Raw genomic sequence first — 22575 nt, forward strand, 5'->3', positions numbered from 1 at the left:
ATTCATTTTTAACTTATTATATAAAAATATATTTATTTTTATTATATTTCTTATATTTTTTAATATTATTATTATATTTAAAAAAAATTTTTTTCCAGTATAAATGTTATTTAAGCAATACAGAATTAAAATTTAAATAAAAAATAAAATACATAAAAAAATTGTAAAATATTAAGTTTTATAATTTTTATTCTTATTAGTTTTAAGTTTTATTTATAATAACAAAATTCTAACTATTTGTTTCCTATTTTGTTTTTTTTTCACATGGAATTTAATGTATGAATTGTAATTTTCTGTAGCAATTATAAAAAGAAAGAGCTTTTATATAATATCAATTAAATCACGATAAAATCAGCGCTTTTATCGAATCAATAAAATCTGATAATTTTGATAAGAATACAAATTATAAAATTCAATATTTTTACAATATCTCTTTTATGTATTCTTTTTCTTGTTTGAATTCTGTGTTCCCTAAAATTATATTTGCGCTTGGAAAAATTTTAAAAATATATTCACAATAAGTTAAATTAGAAACAAGCTTTCATAGGCTGTGAAAATTAGAAATCAGAATTATAAAGGAAAAATTGTGAAATTCATCCTAAACAGTCATGCACATTGATATCATCATACGTACTTCCGCGATAAGATCACCGTTCTCAGCGTGTACCATAGCGACAGCACCGATCTCTTTGCACGTCTTGAAAGCCTCGATTAACTCCGGATCTCTGAGCATAAACATGTCGCGATAAGCCATGAACATCTTGAAGCTACCGACGCCGTGGTCCTTCGCCAATGTCGCCATGTCTTCTTTAACCTGCAAAAGGATTGGTAGCGAGCATCAATGAATAATAAATTAAATGCGGTTTCCTTTTGAACAACGAACAGCAAATAAGGAGCGCTGAACCGCGTTTGCTTCCATCGCGGTCTCGTGCGATTTCCTCGCACGTGCTGTACGGTATTTCAACTGCATAATCACACAGCAATCACAATTCACATATAAAATATGTCTATATATATTTTTTATACAATTCTGTGCGTATGTACAAGAAAAAGAATAAAAAGAAAAGAATTAAAAAATAATTAAAACAATAACTTTCGCATTATTTTAATTAGAAAATAATTGAAAAGTGAGAAAAATTGCCTATATATAATTACATATAAATTTCATTTCTTTAAATTTCACTTTTTCTAAAAAAAAACAACGTTAACTTTTATTTTATTTTTTTTAAGTATTTTTCAATTATTCTTATTATTTTTTCCTACACATACGGATGCAAGAGAAAGATTATACAAAAAAAAAAAGAAAACATATACAAACATATTTTAAATATAATTATGCATATTCACATTTGATTATACAGGGTGAGTCATTTTAATCAATACACTCGAATATCTCGAAAACAGCACTCTTCAGAAAGAAATGTTTCAAACAAAAATTGTAGGGTGTGAAGGGGGACATAAGATGGTAGCATTGGTTTGACCTTGGAAAGTCATTTGAAGGTCACATAAAAGTCACCTTCAATTTCTTAAATTGAACCCACTATTTTTCATTACATATTCTTGTAGCTTATCTCGAGAGCTTTCCAAAACACTACAGACAAATGTTTTTTCATTAAGTACTTTTTGAGTTATAAGGCTTCAAAGTTTGCAGTACTTCGATATAAAATGCAAAATATCTCGTAAAATATTTAGTTTTCGGTTTACTACAGACAAATGTTTTTTCATTAAGTACTTTTTGAGTTATAAGGCTTCAAAGTTTGCAGTACTTCGATATAAAATGCAAAATATCTCGTAAAATATTTAGTTTTCGGTAGTCTTACCCTAATACTTTTATGCACAGAATAATGAGACAAAACTATTGGTGCAAAGAAAACGTATGATTGTTTATAACAAAAAGTGCATTGCAAATTACACATTTTTTATTATAAACAATCATACGTTTTCTTTGCACCAATAGTTTTGTCTCATTATTCTGTGCATAAAAGTATTAGGGTAAGACTACCGAAAACTAAATATTTTACGAGATATTTTGCATTTTATATCGAAGTACTGCAAACTTTGAAGCCTTATAACTCAAAAAGTACTTAATGAAAAAACATTTGTCTGTAGTAAACCGAAAACTAAATATTTTACGAGATATTTTGCATTTTATATCGAAGTACTGCAAACTTTGAAGCCTTATAACTCAAAAAGTACTTAATGAAAAAACATTTGTCTGTAGTGTTTTGGAAAGCTCTCGAGATAAGCTACAAGAATATGTAATGAAAAATAGTGGGTTCAATTTAAGAAATTGAAGGTGACTTTTATGTGACCTTCAAATGACTTTCCAAGGTCAAACCAATGCTACCATCTTATGTCCCCCTTCACACCCTACAATTTTTGTTTGAAACATTTCTTTCTGAAGAGTGCTGTTTTCGAGATATTCGAGTGTATTGATTAAAATGATTCACCCTGTATATAAACTTTTTCTAGGAATAATTAAAATTTAGAATATAAAAATTTTAGATTACGCACTTATAAAAAAACTAAATTAGATCCAGTTTAATTGAATTGATTTTCCTTTTCTTCTCACTAATATTATAAATAAGAATATATGTACATTTGAAAGAAAATGAATTGTTAACTAAAATTTATTAATCTAGCAATTATTTGATTAATTTAATCTATTGATGTAATATTGTATTATTATAGTCTTGCAAAAGATTTCTCAAAAATGAAAACGACAGTATATGTATACAGGATACAGGACACTGTTTAAAGATATTTTCCAACAAAAGAAGTTCATGAACACTGTAAGTCTGAATATCATGGAATAAAACATTCATTGAATGTTTGAAAATATAAAACCTATTACACCTATTAAACCTATTACTTTTATTTGTTCAAAGAAATATTTCGCGAATCTATGATTGTATCTACGATCAAGCTGATAGATAGAAACAAGGTTTGAGTCGATAAAACAAAGAGATAGTAACTGTTTGCAATTGTTCTCTTTTTTCTCTCAGGATGGGATATTTGAAGTATATAAAAAACAAATTAATATTATTTTTGATGAAGTTTTATAAAATTTAAAAATCAATGAAAATAACAAAATATTAAAGTAATATAATTTCTCTCTTTCTTTCCCCCTCGTAATAATTTTAAAATACATTTTATAATAAAACGTTTAATTCGAGCCAGATAAATCCACAACGTATATAATTGTTACCTAGAAAATATTTTTAGATACATTAAAGTTTAATCATTTCCTTGCGGAACATTTTGTACTTTCAAAGTAATTTTTATTGATCAAAATAACTATTGGTTTTAATATTTTTTTATCTAAGAAAAGATTTTTTCAAAATGTAAATTGAATGAAAAAAATTTTATATTTCATGCCATCTCTATGTTTATCGAATTAAAATCTTATTTAAAGTAGAACTTATTTAGTACAAAAAACAACAAACTTTTTTTACCAACCTAACAATATCAGTGACCTTAATCAGAGTATTCGATGAATTCGTTTAGATTTTTAAATTGAATTATATAACAATCACGTAATACTAATTTGATTACAATTGAATTGATTTACTCTATGTACGTAATTTACGTAATTTACATTATTCTAGAATTACATAAATTGTCATTATGTTGTTTGGCGCCTAATAAATATTATCAACATAATTCTGATACATAAAAATCGTAAAATATATGTAAAATATTATGTGTCAACTTAAAAAAAAAGAAACGAAGAAACGAAAAAAGGAAAAGAATTACAAAAAAAGTCTTTTTTCTCGACGAATATTGTGTTACTGCAATTATTTCGTTCCGGGTGACTAAAAAGACGGAAAAGTATATACGAACTGTAATATCGTGCATGGCATAATCTAGCGCAAACATTACTGTACTCACAATGTCAGCGTTTAATTGACGGACATCAGTCGTAAAAATAACATCCCAGTAAATACAAAACAATAGTTACATAATATTATACTTTCCTACTCAACAATGTAACTGTTATGTACAAGGCATATTACTTTGCAGTTACATTGTTGAGTAGAAAAATTGTATAATATTAATGTTATGTTGTTATTTTGTTTTTATTGGATATTGTGTTTATATAAAAAAGCTTTACATGTTCACATTTATTAAAAATGGCCAATATTGAAATAATTAAATAGAAAACAAGGAATTGATAGGAAAGAATAGATAAGATTAGAAACAAATATTTTATGTGTCCTATCGATCTCAATCGGACAATCGAACTATAATGTGAAAGAAAGAATACTCAGATTGGTACTATTTAATCTTGAAATTATTGTGCCTATTTATAATATTTATTACACCAATACAATAAATAACACTATAATAACACTAAATAACAATATGGAATTGTTGTAAATTATGTGAAATCGCAAACAAATTATATGATAGATAAAGCTTCAATTTAGTTTTAGACTGCAATTTGCGATTGAAATATTATTTTTTCCTTATTACGAAAAAATTTATCACTAGAATAAATTGCAAAATACTAATAATAAATATAATAAATCACGCCAAATTGTCTAAAATATCTGTACTGTCACTGTATTGTCATATTATAACAAGAATATTTTATTTTTTAAGAAAAAGAAAATATATATATATAATAATAAATTTACTTTCGGACTCCAAGAAGTGACGGCGACGTGCAGCGCATAATCACAGCATACTTTTTCATCTGCCGAATTTCTGTACCTCTCGTAAACCTCCACAAGGCTCTCTTCTTTCCGCGGTACTGCAAAATCTATGATCATAGTGGTACCGCCGGCGACTGCAGCCTTCGTGCCTTGGTAAAAGTCATCCACTGACTTGGTACCCATAAATTCAAATTCAAAATGCGTATGCGGATCTATGCCACCTGGCATTACGTATTTTCCCCGCGCATCGATGATTCTCGTGCCACCCGGTATAATAAGATTGCGTCCCATTTGCCTGTGAATTTAAGAAACAAAGATTTTTTTAAGCAATTGTTTCGTCTCCTGTGCTTGACAAGTGATTTTTTTCTAGGAAAAAAAATGGAGTTTAAGTTATTTAAATGCTTAAGCTACACGTTTTTACATTACATCAACATATGATTAACTATAACGATTTAACAACAACCTTTGCTGACTATTATCAGTCACGTTTGTCTGATAAATCAAACGCTCTATGATTGTCACTTCATTCAGCTCCAGTGATAAAATAACGATGTGTGTATTGCGTTTCACTTATATGTAAAGTGGCGATAGACACGTGACCTGAATATCAACACGACTGTCATAATATATGTCAGTCGCAATAGAGAGAGAACATTCGTTATTTTTGAGAAACAAACACGTGCGAATCTATTCGATAATTCGGTAAATTTTATTAAGTTCGATAAATTTTTCTTTAATAAGAAAGAGAGTGATTAAAGTAATTAAAGATTAAAGATTAATTTTAAAAATTTTTTGATGCAATTATCTAAATTAAGATTTTTTATTTTACTTGTACAAAGAAAAAACATAGAGCTTTACATTAAGTTTTTTTAAGTGTTGAATTTGTAAATATACTGAAAAAAAACTAAATAGCTAAGATAAATGTATTTTATTTTTTTCACTTTTTTATCATTAAAAATTTATAATAAAGAATATGTACATATTCAATACCTTGTTAAGATATTAAATATATAAACAGAGACAGATAAACAGAAACATATTTATAATATATATAAATTTTAAACACAATAATTTAAAACTTAGCTTATTGGCTAAATTGACGATTTAAATTGATGTAAATTGCTTATAATATAAAAGTAAAATTATTAAAGAAAGAAATTTAAAAAATTTTTTAAATTCTCTAATACATTTCCAGATAAAAAAGTATTATTTGAGAATTCCAAATAAACATTGTTTATTGCAGTAATATGATATGAAACAAATGATATAATGCAGGTTAATATATATTGTAATACATACTGTACATGTATTATTTTGAAACATATATAACAATAATACAACAGAATATTATTGCAATATAACGTTATTATAAATGTATTCTTTTGTTTACTGCTACGCAGCAAAGCCAGATTTAACTAATTCAATTTTCATCATGAAATGGATGCAAATGCTACAAAGGATATTAACATAAGATCCAAATCTTATATCTCTTTTTTATCATGTTAATTTCTAATGCATTCTCAATAAAAGATTCAGAATATTAAGTAGATTAGTTACAATTGGGCGGATAATAGTCTCACTTTTACTGCCTATTTGAAGCAAAAAATTAAAATTTCTATATTAAATTAAATTTCGAATTTTATAAATTAAATACATATAATTTAAATTATTTATTTAAAATTATTAACTCTATATATTATTTAGTCATTTATCAACTCTAGGACTTATTTTCTATATGAAGTAAGTCTATATGCAATATAATTATAACGTAAAAATATATAATATATTTTATAATATATTACATACTACATTAAATATAATATATTACATTAAATATAATATATTACATATTACATTTATGAATAAGAAATTACAATTAACCAGCTACTTATTGGTAATAAAAGTAAAAGGATTTTTTTTGTTTCTCCAAAAGATAGTTTCTGGTAACATTGACTTCTTTATTCTTTATGATTATTATAATTTTAAAGTGTTTTTAAATTTTTATGTTTAGAATAATGATTTGTTGTGTTCATATAATTTTATGTCAGTTTAAAAAATAAATGTTCCATTATCCACCTGCGTCAAAAAAGATATGAGAGCAGTAGCATTTTCTTCACTCAAAGAGAAGATAAAACTTACAGAGATTATTCCCAAAATGCAACAACAGTATAATGAAAGTTGTCTAAATCACAGAAAGATCTATGAGTGAAATAAATCGTTTCAAAAATAATTTCTATTTGAACTTATTTTAAATTGACATGAAATCATAATGAAAGAGAGCTACACAACAAAAACTATCACTCTGAACACACAAATACAGTTTAAAGTTATAATATAATAAATCATAGAGAAATCAGTGTTATTGGCCAGGGGGACAAAAAGTAACTTTACTTTTTGACTTGCTCTGATACATTATTTAATAATCCATTTTACTGCTTTTATATAATATTAATATGTTAATATAATATTGACTTGGAAGCTTCCATTTTTTTCTAGAAATTAGACACCTTGTCACAAACTATACGATAAAAATGTATTTCAAAATCTCGGTTCACGCATACCTGATAATGCCATCCTCAATATAGACGTCGCTGTCGATAAGCCCGTCGTCATTCACAACTTTGCCATTTTTAATTAGCAATCTGTTCTGCGCACTCTGTGAAGCAAAATATTATTTTTACGTTAGTTGTAGTATAAGAGACGTAATTTCGAAAATACAAATTCTTAAATAACACAGGCCTGCAAACAAGGGGGTCAACATTTTTAAGATGCAATAGTGATTTTTGACGTAATTTTGTGCGCTGAATCCGAATCTGGTCGCCGAATTTGCGTAGCACGTCAGGTTTTTGAGTTATTCGTAGTTGAATAGCCCAAAAATCGCTATTTTGGCCAATTTCATGAATTTATTGTGAGTAAACCAAATTTTTTGAAAATATTTCTGTCAATGGCATCGTATAGTATTCACCTTCATCTTTCAAATCCACTTTCGATTACCGCCGCACGATTTTTTTTCGTTCAGATATACAAGTCATAAGACTGGTCATGCATAGGGATCTAATAAACCATTCTAAATCAACCGTGCCACTTCTTTATTTCACTACGAATCAAAATTAGGATAAAAATATACATTTTTAAATCTTCTGTCACCTTTTGAAATTAAAAATGGCGCATCCAATATAGCGAATAGAATCACAATAAAAAGGCATAAAATTTAGAAAAATTTATCAAAATGTGTAACAACTGTATTAGATATTTCTTTACAATACTTTTTTGGACAACCGAACCTGATATATGTCAGTCTTTTCAACTTTCAACATCATGGATACCATATTGATATCTATATAAATTTTCTTTAACGTAAATTTTCTTACAACGTCATACTTATATATCTCAGCGAAAAAAAATCGTGCGGCGGTAATCGAAAGTAGATTTGAAAGGCGAAAGTGAGTATTATACGATACCATTGGCAGAAATATTTCAAAAAATTTAATTTCCTCGCAATAAATTCATAAAATTGGCCAAAATAGCGATTTTTGAGCCATTCAATTACAAATTATTCAAAAACGTGACGTACTACGCAAATTCGGCGGCCAGATTCGAATTCAGCTCACAAAATTGGAAATCACTATTGCATCTTAAAAAGAAAAACCTCGCAGGCCTGTGTAATTTAACACGAATTAAGCGATTCTTTTCTATCGACTATGAATCTATTGTCCTTGATGTAAAACATACACAACGCGAGTGAGGTCCAATATCCGGCAACTAATGTGCGTACGTGCATCGTCATATATTACGGTATTATCAATCAACGCTGCATGAGTGACAAATTTACGCACTTCCGCTAATGCTAGATTGAAAGTATGCGATGTGCATGATCCAATAAATGAACAGTTATGTTTAGAAGAAAAATACGCGCGCGCATGCACATACATGTATGTAAAACGTAAAAATAAATAATAAATAATAAATTATACATTTTATATTTTTAATTAATATAAATAAAAAAATATTTAAAATATAAATATTATAAATATATAAATTATATATTTTTTCTTCTTTCTCCATCATTTATTCTTCAAAGCAGAGTCGCATAACGACTCTTCATAAAATTAATAAGTAAAATAAAAAAAATGTAATATGACTCAATTTCTGATTGGTTTTTTTACCTATTGTTGACATAATGCATTAACTAAGACGATCTATATTTTCTTTGAAGAACAAATAATGAGGAAAGAAGAAGATCGACCATTGCTTTGAATGCCAACACAGTACAGATTGACGAATAAGGGTGTCTTTTTTAAGGAATTTTCAGCGTCAGGTGCCTTTTGTCCTGCGGAGAGAATATAAAAGCTAATCTTTAAAGAGAAAGAAACAGCGATGAGAATAAGAATAAGACTGGCAGGGAAGTGTTGAAGAAAAAAAAGAATTCTCGTGCTACCATTTCGGAAATACACTAAAGAATTCAGGCCTTTTCGCGACCCATGAGGCCAACTGGACAATGAATCCTACGAGTGAGCGCTACTTCATAAGATTTCGGGACAAATTTAAGTCAGTTCAGCTCTCCTCGAGATTTCTGCATCACCGAACTTTCTTTGTTTTCATGTTGAAAAACATATGATGCAAATTGATCAAAAATTTTCAATATCTTTCAAATTCTATGTATTTTTATACAAATCGCTTATAGTATATAATCGTTACGTAATGTGCATATATTTAAAACAAATGATAATATAATAATATGATGATAATAAAAGCTAAGAATTCCAAATTTTTTATCTTTCACTTTATAAAAAATTTAATTATATTTCTCGATAGATTTAAAATGTCCGACACATTAAAAGAAGACATTCAACAAAATCGATGTAACAAAAATGTTACAATCGAAATAATAAATAAAACTAGATAAAATAAAAAATAACATAAATACATGATATGTACAAAGCATTATATCAGAAAACGAGATGTTTAATTTTCAATTTTTACGTCGAGAACTCATTGAGAAACCTCCCGCAAATATAGTTTATATATAAGCGGAGACCTTGTCATTTTCAGAGTGTAGTTATTACCGACAAGCATATGTGTTTCATGTGTTAGGGACTAGCATTCGGATATTTTCAGCGTTCTTATAATATATCTTCCACGCACACAGCATCTCATGTGATTTTTAAGAGAAATCTTCTCTAGAGTGTTATAAGAGTGCTATAAGAATGATAAAATCTCATTAAAACGAAGTACACATTAATTTCTGAGACTAACTTTGTCAACATCTAAAAATCCACCAATGTAAATTATAAAAAAATAAATTACACAAAAAATTATATTTATTTTTCCTTTTCTCTTTCTTTTTGTTTGTCTCTTAAATTAATTAATAGTCAAAATTATTTTTACATTTTTTTCTTATAATTAACAAAACAATAAAATCACATTTCTTATGCTTTTGGCCAAAAGATATAATTATCATATTAATCTTGAAAAATTAATAGGTACGCCTAAATTAATAATAATAATAATACATGTTATGTTAAATTAGATATACATATAATGTATAAAATTATTATTTGTGCAACATTTGAACTGAGAAAGCAAGTCTATATGGCGCAAAATGCGGGCTGCGTCGAACCAGACGAGCGACCCTGGTTAAAATCAATAATCCCGACACTTCCTGTCTATACATCTCGATTCCGCTGGTACGAACTGACACGGTTTTAAGCGAAAATCGCTTATCACAAGTATCTTTTCGCGATTAGATCGCGAATAGCAATTTGGCATGTTAAAATTCTCTGAGAACACACACAAAGATCTTGCGAAATTATATACTAAATGTATATATGAGGAATAGATTCTACTTTTAGATTTTCGGCACAAGGCGAGAATATAGAATTAGTTTCCCAGTGAAACTATGTTAAACTATGTTAAACTATATTACTTTGTTATGATATTTAGATATGCAATACGTTGGATATTATTTTAAAAAATCGATAGATGACAGGTGCAATTTTCACATGTAAAAGTTCTAACTTTCATAGCTTCAATTTATGTATATAAATTTAATTTTAAATAATAAAATATTTAATTTAATTAAAAGTTATATTGATTTTTCAGACATATATAGAGATTTTCATTTGAATTGTCAAAATATCATAAATGAAGGAAAACAAGAAAATATATCTAAAGACACTTTATTTTTACCCCTTTAAGAAAGAAACTCAAAATTTTTCTTCTAAGTTTGAATCGGTAAGAAAAATTGTTGAAACTCTTTAAGCACTATAATACAGATTAACTCATCTAACGTAAGTTTGTTTTACGCAGTTTTACGCGTGAGATACGCGATGCAAAGCAAATAACATACATCATACATTGCATAATCACCTCAAGTGCATTCAGCGTCTCATATTTTGAGTCGAGAAGATTTCATTAAAATAACTAAAAAATTATAAAAAAAAATTGTATATGACTATAACAAATATTTCCTCATTTTTAATCCTTTCAATTATATATATTAATATAATAAATATAATAAATAATATAATTTTTTTTTTTTTGAAATTTTTTTGTCGCTGAATCTGAATCTGATGTTAACATTTTTAATATAAAAAAATTCAAGATTGCGAGTCTTTTCAATATGACAGAAAATTATAAGTTTTAAGAATTATACACTTTTTCCTTTTTAGATTCTGAGATCCTCAGAGAGAAGATATTTAAAAAATTAGTTAGATTTAATACAGAAAATATTGTATTTTTTATATAGAATTAATAAATATTAATAATATTAATAATATTAATAAATATTAATAAATAATTAATTAATAACAAAAACAATATGGCGAAAAATTTTGAAAAAATTCTGAAAAATAATTTAGAATATACTAAGTTAGTAAAAAAAATTGCCCTTTTAATTTTCATAATAGATTAGTGGAAAACATATTTCTTCATATATAATATACTAATTCTGATTATTCGTTTGTATATATATTTTATTTTTTGCAATTAATGGCTTCATATTTCCTTTATACTTATTAATGTTCTAGTAACTTTGTAGAAAAGTTATTTAGGTATTTAAAAGAGTGGTTGAAAAAAATGAAAAACTGCGAAAAAACGATGGATCGCGACTTATCGTTTTTTTCGCAGTTTTTTATTTTTAAAAACCAATTCATGATATTCTATATATGATTTAAAGATGTATTGATAATGATACTCACATAATATTTCAATATATAAATATATACTAAAATTATTTTAAAAATGATAATAAAATTTGTACATATTATATTTTTACTCTTCTTAAGAAAAAAAGGGTTCTTAAATTTAGATTGTATTGAACAATGTAATCTTTATTTTTTTCTATATGCATACAATACATGTAAATGAACTTGCATTTGAAAGATATACCAATAACGCAAGACAAACTTTTAATAATTAGTGATATCGATTGCATGATATGACGTATAATTGCATCTCGTTTCTTAATGAAAGATACCGTATGTGGATATGAGCATCTAGTTTGCAGCCGTGCATGAAAGCTATAAGACGTCTCTTTGAAATAATATTATCGTCACGATCAAGGCGTCCTTGGACCATATCCCACGATCACGTTTCTTCGCGCGAGTGAAGATGCACAAGAAATATCTTGAATGGATTTTACACAAAATATCATCCAAAATCACCAAAATTTCATATATATATTATTTTACATATTATATATATGTATATATTTTTAACTGAACAATTTATTGATATTAAGAGAACAAAATATATTAATTATTTAATAATTATTTAATAATAAATATATCTGTTCTCTTAATATCAATAAATGTATATTCTCTTAATAGATAATATAGATAATATATTTTTAAACAAATATATTTGTTGAAAATCACATTGTTATATTTAGTTCATTCTGCCTACATCTATATCTACTTCCTATGTCTAGCGCAGCGATCGTTACAGAGTTGTGCGTCTGCTCTCTGTGCCGAGAACCCGAATTCATTTGGCTAGAAACATGTAGACTTTTATTCGATGGCTATTTTTCAGAAGGCAATGACAGACCACCGAGAATATTTTGCCAAGAGAACACCTATAATTTAGTATTTTGGAACTAGTGTTAAATTCAGGCCCGTAATCAGGGGGGGGAGGCAAATGGGGGCATTGCCCTTCCTAGGGACTTAATTTGCCCTCCCCCCCTGGCGAATTTTTATCTTATTTGTTTCCTAATGCTCTGCATATTTAAAGGTACTAGGCAGTAAAAGAATTTTTTTCTTTCATTTTTAGAAACTATTATGTTTCCTAAGAATTTTCATTAACAAGATAACTCGAAAATTACAATTATTTTAACATTTTAATATTTACTTGATTGTAATTTTATATTATTGGTATTTCTTATGAAATATTGCATCGATATTTAAATAATAAAATATAATGTATTTTGTGCATTGGAAAAAAGTTGTTGAGACTGCCCCACCTAGAATTTTATTTGCCTCCTCTAACATAACGGGCTGGTTACGGGCCTGGTTAAATTATAGATAGATAGATTCCATATGTCTACGGAAAACTATAGATAGATAGATAGATTCCATATGTCTACGAAAAAACTATAAAAATTACACATCACACACTGAGAAAAATCATTTGATTGTACCAATAAGACGTATATGATTGAAGGCATTTTGGTTAAATCAAACAAGAATTTTTAGTTATCATGATAAGACTCGATTTTTTATAACTAGAACGTTTAATAGATTTTACTATAAGGATTTGGTTAGTATTTTCTGGTTGGAAAAAATTTCTTATTACATTAATTTCTTTGCTTGATTCTTAACTTAACTCGTATTCAATATTTGCCATGAAATGTATATAAAGAACTACTATTAACATTAAATCCAAAGTATTTTTTTTCTTACGTGCAGTAGTGCCAGAAAGAGGACGCTAGTTCTCTGATTGTGTGTGTTTGAGCTGCATCCTCTTCTTGCATCACTGTTTAATTTCTAACAAACTGAATTTAAAATAATTTATTCAATAATCTGGATTAAATTTATTCAATAATCTTGTTGGAATTCAGAATATTAAACAGACTTTGGAGATTAGATGGAAAGAATTTTAGACGACTTGGTGCTGGGGATTTTAGTATTATTAACCAGAAAATTTGGTAAATTTAACAGGAAGAAATTAATCAGATTCATCTGGTAATTTCTACTAGAATTCTGGTTCGTCCATTTTCCAACAGACATACTGCTTGAATCTACCAGAATTCTAATTAATACAACCAGATTTTTTTCTCAGTGCAGATATATATAGAAGAATTATTATCCTCTGACAAAAAGGTGTATATGCGAATCAAAGAGAGGTATCTATAGTTTTTAAGCGCTTGCCTTTAGTTTGCCCCTGCAAACGGGGTCGCGAACAATCCACGTACCTGTAATCTACTTTACATTCATACATACGGCGTGCACCGGAAGTGACAGACATAGGTCACACCTGGCTTCTTCTATCGTGGTCATTTACGTTCTAGAAATGATACCGGCAAACTCGCATTTCGATTGACGGTCTTGGCGGCCGATTTAGCAGTCGAGCCAAATTTAACATCGTCTCATTGTGACGGACAAGAGAGAAGAAAGAGAGAAAGAGAGAGAAAGAGAGAGAGAGAAAATTTTGAGAAATTACTACGATCAACAATGAATAAATAAAAAGCTTAAGAATAGACGGATGTGGATAGTGCAAAGGAAACAGAGCGAAATAAGTAGCTGACGAAAATTGGCCGCGAATAATGATACTCTACGCATGCCTTAAAAGTTATATGTGTCGCATTTTTAATTTTGTGGGCAATTAAATTATGATATATCGCAAATCCATGATTTAGCCCTTTAAAGTTAGCACTTTATTTTTAAAATTTCGATATAATGGATAAAGTTTTGCTTCTTCCTCAAAAAATTCGGATGCAGAAAAACAGTTGCAATTAAATAATAGGAATTTGAAGATGTATAAAATGTCAACCTCATGTTAAATCAAAATTGATAATTTTTTTTATTTCGAACATGATTTCTGAACTCTATCCTAATTAGAAGTTTCAGTAGCTACACAGTAAAAAATTTTGTGTTAAATTTAACATATTTCACACGTCCCAATTTATCCACTCTAATTTTAATGTTAATTTAACAGAAGGCAAGTATGTAAATAAATAACACAAGTAATATGTTTAAAAATTAACACAAAAGTGTAACCCTTAAACTTTATCTGGAAATAAAGTTTATGTTAAATTAACATATTTATAATGTTAAATTTAATTAGAAGAAAATGTTATTCTTACATTTTTATGATAAATAACAGAAGAGATATGTCGATTTAACATATGGAAACTGTTATAGAGAGAAAAATAACACAACTTATCTGTTCATTTTAACATATAACATATTTCATCAAAAATTCGTGCATTTACACATTAATTGTGTTGTTTTAACTCTTAGAAACGGTGAATATTAACTCAATGCAAAAATGTCAAAATAATGCAATGATAATATATTACATTAACATAAGAGTATGTTAAAAATTTAACACAAAAATTTTTACACGAGAAAATTTTACACGAAAAAATTTTAATAGAAATACAAAATGTTTTTTACCGTGTATTATTCTCGAATTATACGAGTAAATTTAAAAGATCTTTTTTTGAAGGTGATATCTTCCTCAGCGAAAATATCGAGGCATAATATTTCAATGATTTTCGAATTATAAAAGATTCGGAAAGCAAAGGCACAAGTTAAACTTTTTAGAATTAAAGGATTATCAAAATTACGTTGTTCAGTCAATATCAAGTAGAATTTAATTTAAATTCTATTTTACTGGATTTTTAACTTCAAGTTTAGTTATAAGATACATGGTAAAAATTGAAAACTTGCTAAAAATGACGACGTTTCTCGACATTTTCACTAAGAAAAAATCGTCTCCAAATTGATCTCAAAAATCTGCAATCAGTAGATGCGATAATCCTAGATGATATAGGATATTATATATAAGGAAAAATTTTTTTTTTCCTAATATATTGTAGACATTTATTTTATGAAAAGATAGTAAAATATTAATAAATTACGTGAAAAGTTTGATAGAATGTAAGCAGCAATATTTCTCCTTTTTCATATGGTCTAATTAACAAACTTGGCCTTGCGTTCGTTCCAGTTAGGATTTTATTTTTTTTTATTATTATGATAAATTGCACGCGCATATTTTTAATAAATAAATTTATATTATTTATAACAAACACATGTTTTTAATAAACAAATTAAAACCCATTAATTTAACAAACAATTTATGATAAAAAAGTCTGCCACAGATTTTTATACTTTAATTAAATAAAAAATAGTTTACCGTTCAAATTAATTAGACTATCAAATAAAAATTTATAATCTATTTTTTTGATAATTACAATAAGTTAACAAATTGACATTTTGATCATAAGAAAAGAGAATATATATATTGTTATATTAGTAGTTATCTAGTTATCTATAATAGCTAATAATCAGTGTTTGCTGTAGATAATTTCAAAATTATCTAGATAAAGATAAAGATAAAAATCCGTAAATGTATCTTAGATGAGATAAAGATGATTTTGCTTTTACTTAATCTAGATAAAAGATGAAATAATTATTGCGATAATCTAAATAATTATCTAGATATTTTTGATTTATTTTAGAAGATTATAAATATTTGTAAAAAATGTGACGCAGATTATAAATGGGATATTAAAATCATAAACACATATTCTTTCTCTTTTCCTAAAAAATATTTAAATAATAGCAAAAAGGTATATAAATGATATGATAAATATTTATTTATTAATTTATATTTATAATATATTTATAATATATTAATAATATAATAATAATATATTTATAATATATTAATAATAATAATATGAAAAATATATTTTAGATATTTTAGGTAGAATTTTTAGAAGCTTGCCTGGAAAACCTTTTTACATAATGAAAACGTCATTTTAGACAATTTTTAGATAAGATGACATATATTTTTCATCTAAGATAAAGATAAAGATACTTTATATTTCTTCATCTGATTAAAGATAAAGATGATCCATTTCTTTATCTAGATGATTATCTAGATAATTTTATCTAGATACCAGCAAACACTGCTAATAATAGTGCTAATAATTGTTATTTATAATAACAATAATACAGTTTTGTGTTATTATATAATCAAAATAATACAGTTTTTATAATGAATTATACATATCATGAAGCGCATAATGTAACGTGAGAAATAAAACCGGATCAGTTCCCATTAATTATACGTTTTCATATGATTATACGCCTCTCTCTTTTTCGCAGGTATTATTACTTAGGTTATTTAATACGTTGTCGCATAAACGCATCTTTGTGTGCTCTTTTCATTCTCAACATTATGTTATAAACATTAAGTTATAAAGAACATCAAATGATTAAAGAGCAATTTAGGCGGGTTTTTTCTATGTCAACGACATTTTCACACATCTCACCAGGAAAATATTCATGTTTCTTCTCATGGAAGCATAAAAAGATCTTTTTATTTTTTCTGTCGCGAAGATCATCATCATCTGAGATTAAGAGTAGTTAAATAATAAATTAAATAACAATAAATAATAAAATTTACGAAGTAATATTGCAAAATGTATAGTGAAGGAAATGCTAGGGGGAGAGTTTTCCCAACATTAGGTCGACGAGTCGAGTCGACGAACTATTGATTCGGCGGCTACGTGTTCTCAACTTGCTCTCCTGATTCTGCGTCGCAGTGCCGTGGTTTTCTCTCCGATTTTTCATTTTCTGTTACGTTCTTCATTTGAGATTTAATATAAGAGATTTTGAAGGACTTAAGAATTTACTTTCTTTACAGAATTTTTAATATTTCATATATTTTCTCTTGTCTAACAATAAGTTAAAATTTTTAGAAAAATTTTAAGCCTTTTATTTCTCAGCACATAATCAATAAATCCAATAAATAGATTTAAATTTAATAAATAGATTTATCGAAATTATTTTTCTGTTTGATACATGATCTGATATTAGAAGTTGGATGTATTGTAAAATCAAGGAAAGTGTCGAGGAATAGGTTCCTGATAAATAACTTTTTATCATAACTCTTTTATCTCGATGGTATTCACCGATTATAAAAAAATTATAAAAAAAAATATTATTATAAATTATTATTAAAAAATTATTTATAATTATTAAATAATTATTAAATATATTTATAATTATTAAATAATTATTAAATAATTTTATAATTATTAAAAAAAACATTATAAAAATTCGATAGATTAGAAGTTTATGCAATTGTATTAATATATAATTGTAATTTTAATATTTCCACGTTAAGGAAAATCTAATAAACATCTTACATCAATTGTTATATTAAGTACAGTTAGTGCTTGGAAACAGTTGTTTGTTTGAAACATAATACAATGATTATTCTGTTTGCAGAGTCAGAGAAAGAGGATGGGAATTTTTTTTTGCTTTCAATCGATGCTAAGTAGCACGTGCTAATGAAACGCAACATCGAGTCCATCATTAACAGGTAAAATTAACATAAAATAATCAAAATGCAAAAATATTTCCAGTAGTATACAGACTCTTTACAATTTTAACAATTTCTATCTTAAAATAGTTTCAAAATATAATAATTCTTAATAGAAAGATTTTATTTTCTTTCCCTATACAATTTAAAATTTTCCGATTCTTATCTTTGTAAAAATTGAGTAGCACTTAAAGATTAGTAACTTTAATGAAAAGTTACAATGTCGTTTGAATCAATAATACATCAATTGTGACACTGGACAACATTACTGTCGTTTCTCATACTGGAGCTGAAATGTTATATTTTTCTTCCACAAAAGTTACATTATGTTTTAACACTTCTGTTGTATATAAAAGTGAATATATATTTAAAAGCAAAATATAAGATTTCATCCTGACAATAGCACGTCGACACGAGTATAATTAATAGTACAATTTTTTCTTATTGGTAAATAAAGGTGCACACAGTATATCTTTATATTTTTTAAATATCTTATGATAGTTACATAAAATCGCGACGTAAGCATTACTTCATGATTTTTATGTTTCAATCAATACGCGCTTTTTTATAACTATATTATATAATATATTCTTCGCAAACATTCGTTATTTTATAGGTAATGGTTATTAATATAATTCAATGTATCATTAATATAAAATATGAAGAAAAAAAATAGAAGTAACATATCTTTCATACTTTTTATATTTTTAATACTTTTATTTTTAAGCTTTAATAACAATTTTACAATTATGTATTAATATATAACAAAATATAAAATAGTAAAATATCGAGTTGCACGTCGCAGACGTGATCGTGTGAATTAATCGCTATTCTTCAGCATTTTGATTGACTGAATGTAACTAATAATTTCATGCTATATAAGATATTTATGAGATTTGCATTGATATTCATTATAAAATAAATGGTACAATAAAGATATTATAAGGAAAGAATATATCGAAAAGTTCTCAAAACATAACAATTAATTTTTTTGTTTAAAAAATTATTTATTATAATTATTTAAACATCTAAAAAGTAATAATACTTTAGAATTAATTCCACAAAAATTTAAATAATTTCGCATAATATTATATTATAAATTCATCTCAAGTCAAGCATCATAAAAATTATGTTCCTCAATTTATTAAAAACCCTCTGCATCGTAAATAAACTATCCTAGTATATATATATATATATATATATATATATATATATATATGCACTATTATCAAAAATCAATTTCATATTTTCCGTTATTTATGTAACAAGACGCACACACACATATACAGAGTGTCCCAAAAGTCCCGGACCGGTCGAATATTTCATAAACTATGCACTTTAGAAAGAAATGTTTCATACAAAAGTTGTATGGTTTGAAGAGGATCATCAGATAGTGGCAATGATTTGACATGGGAGAGTCATTTGAAAGTCACGTGAAGATCACCGTCAATTTCTTAAATGGAACCCCTATTTTTTATTACATATTCGTGTAGCTTATCTTGAGAACTTTCCAAAACACTATAATAAAGTATTTCTTCATTGAATACTTTTCGAGTTATGAGGCTTGAAATCATTTCTTAATTTTGCATAAACCATAAAATATCTAGTAAAATATTCATTTTTCGATTATCTTATCTTAATACTTTTATGTACAAAATAATAAGAGGAATCAATTGGTGTGAAGAAAACACATAGTTGTTTTAAAAAAAAATATGTAATTGTTAATTGCAAATTACATATTTTCTTCTTAAAAACAACTATGTGTTTTCTTTACACCAATTAATTCCTCTCATTATTTTGTACATAAAATTATTAAGGTAAGATAATCGGAAAATAAATATTTTACTAGATATTTTATGGTTTATGCAAAATTAAAAAATGATTTCAAGCCTCATAACTCGAAAAGTACTCAATGAAGAAATACTTTATCATAGTGTTTTGGAAAGCTCTCGAGATAAGCTACACGAATATGTAATAAAAAATAGGGAGTTCCATTTAAGAAATTGACGGTGATCTTCACGTGACTTTCAAATGATTCTCCCATGTCAAATCATTGTGACTATCTGATGGTCCCCTTCAAACGATACAACTTTTGTATGAAACATTTCTTTCTAAAGTGCATAGTTTTTTAAATATTCGACCGGTCCGGGACTTTTGGGACACCCTGTATATATACGCACTCAAAAATCAATTTCATATTTTCTGTTATTTATGTAACAAGACGCACACACACACACATATATATATATGTGTGAAAATAGATGAAATAATATGTATTAGTCACGATTTCGATTACAGACCGGATTTTTTCGATTAGTAGACATTATTTCATATGCAAATTACAGCCTCAATAAAATAAACGGCTTCGAATAAAAATACTTGTACCATTCAGATTACGATTCTCACGCCAATTAAATTATTTTATATTAATCAAGCTTATTAATATAACTAAAAAATATCATTTAGAATCATGAATGTATAATTGATATAAATACATACACTATTTTTTATTAGCAATTTATTTTTATCAATAAAAAAATTAATTATTTCATAGCGACTAACATGAATTTATAACATCAGTTCTAATGACTAACTTGAGCTTCAGCCTATATAATATACGGATCATATAGCAATCGCAACAAATCTTCATCAAAGAGAGCATAGGGCGTGATAGCGTTTCTTATCATTCAAAATGGCTATTTATCGCCAGCGTCGATTGATTATATGTGTATCAACAACGAATGCATAAAAAAAAGCGAAAGCACGATTTTGCATGCAAATAGCATGCTGATTTGCTGAAAATAGATTGTTGTTAGGTAACAGAAAATTTGCGTACGTATTTAATTAAATCTTCTCTTTTCATATTAAAAAAATTTTTTGCAATTCTCTATTTCTCGGCTACAAATATAGATACAAATTGATAAAGCTACAAATATAGATATGTACAAATTGATAAAGTCCTCAATGTCAATAGAATGTTGAAGTAATTTGTAATAAAACTAATAATTCTAGAAAATATAATTAACTGTTATTATAAAAAAAATAAAGATTTTAGATAAAACAATTTGAATATAAAAAATGAAATAAAAGAATTTGAAAATAAAAACAGTTGTAAAGTATTCTCGAATAGAAGTGAATAAAGTTAAGAAGTGACTTTCAATTTATTTAAGAAAATAAAATAAAAGTAAAATTAAATTAAGCTAACAAATAAGCCTTTTAATGATGTTGATGCAACAAGTATTTGAACTTGAAGTTCTCAATTAATAATCTCCGAATTGCAAATGTTTAATCTGCATGCTAGATGAAAATTTTCTTCTCCTTTCGAAAATAATTTTTAAGAATAAAAACTTTTACAATTATAACACATCTAAAAATTTATTCTACCAAGTTTTGTTCGAAGTAAAAAAATATTCAAACGGAGCTTCCCTCATTGCTATGAAAAAAAGGAACAATTCACAGGGCGGTTTTGATACGTTATATAATATCGTAAAATATATAATGCGCAGAAAATAACAAATATAAGTTTTACATGAAAAATATATATTTTCTAAAATATTACATTAAAAGAAATAAATGTAAAAAAATAAGTGAAAATAGAAATAAATATAAAAAATAACTGAAAATAGTCGACCCGAAATTTATAAAAAAAAAATAAGGAAAAAATACATAGAAGTCAAAAAAAAAAGTAAAGAACTTTTTATTCATGAATCAATAAAATTGTAAAACATATAATTTAGAGATTTTGCATATATTTTAAATAAAGGATGCTCTGATTTAATTATTCGATTATTGTTGAGAGTGATTTGTCCAAACACTATTAAATGTACGGTACTAAAACAAAAAAAAATCAATACGCGAAGCCGAATCGAAAAATTTATTTTACCATAGAACAAATTATAGCAATGAAAGATCGCAATTTATCGCTACCATGTTCGTCCACCATTTCGCTTTTAGACGTAACGCGTATAAAAATAGCTTTTTTCTTTCTCGAAAGACGAGACCGAATGCGAAAAATTTACAGGTGCAAAACGCGCAGAACTCACCTGCAGATGAATGGGCACTTTCTTCACCGGGGTACTCATCTTGCGCGTTCACAATCAATCGATGACAGAGTATAATTACTCCTAAATACGTAAGTCACTTATTTTTGTTCGTATAAAACAAATATTGGTTTTACGCGCGCGCGCAATTTCTCTTTCTTTTTTTTTTTCTTTGTATAGAGGGATGCAAACTGGGAAGTAACGAGTGGAACGTAACACACACGATGTACACGATCGACTAAATGCGACTGATGCCGCTGATGCGATGCGCTAGCATCGTTTTCGTCACTCGATGAGGGTAGATCCCCCACTCGACGCGTTCC

General features: G+C 26.8%; 1 protein-coding gene across 2 annotated transcripts in view; it reads right to left on the reverse strand.

Annotated features, from left to right (window-relative positions):
* Positions 1-22527, reverse strand: part of LOC105257877 (dihydropyrimidinase) — a 38189-nt gene extending 15662 nt beyond the window's left edge. For both annotated transcript variants that reach the window (XM_011268795.3, XM_011268794.3), the window contains exons 1-4: positions 22256-22527; positions 7220-7314; positions 4641-4953; positions 635-814 (exon numbers count right to left, since the gene is read on the reverse strand). In XM_011268795.3, the coding sequence (XP_011267097.1) occupies positions 635-814; positions 4641-4953; positions 7220-7314; positions 22256-22294 (627 nt within the window). In that variant the 5' untranslated portion in view covers positions 22295-22527. The remainder of the gene's footprint in view (positions 1-634; positions 815-4640; positions 4954-7219; positions 7315-22255) is intronic.
* Between the last annotated feature and the right edge of the window lie 48 nt (positions 22528-22575).

The sequence above is a fragment of the Camponotus floridanus genome, unplaced genomic scaffold, assembly GCF_003227725.1.
Source record: "Camponotus floridanus strain SB8 unplaced genomic scaffold, Cflo_v7.5 scaffold187, whole genome shotgun sequence".
NCBI lineage: Eukaryota > Metazoa > Arthropoda > Insecta > Hymenoptera > Formicidae > Camponotus > Camponotus floridanus.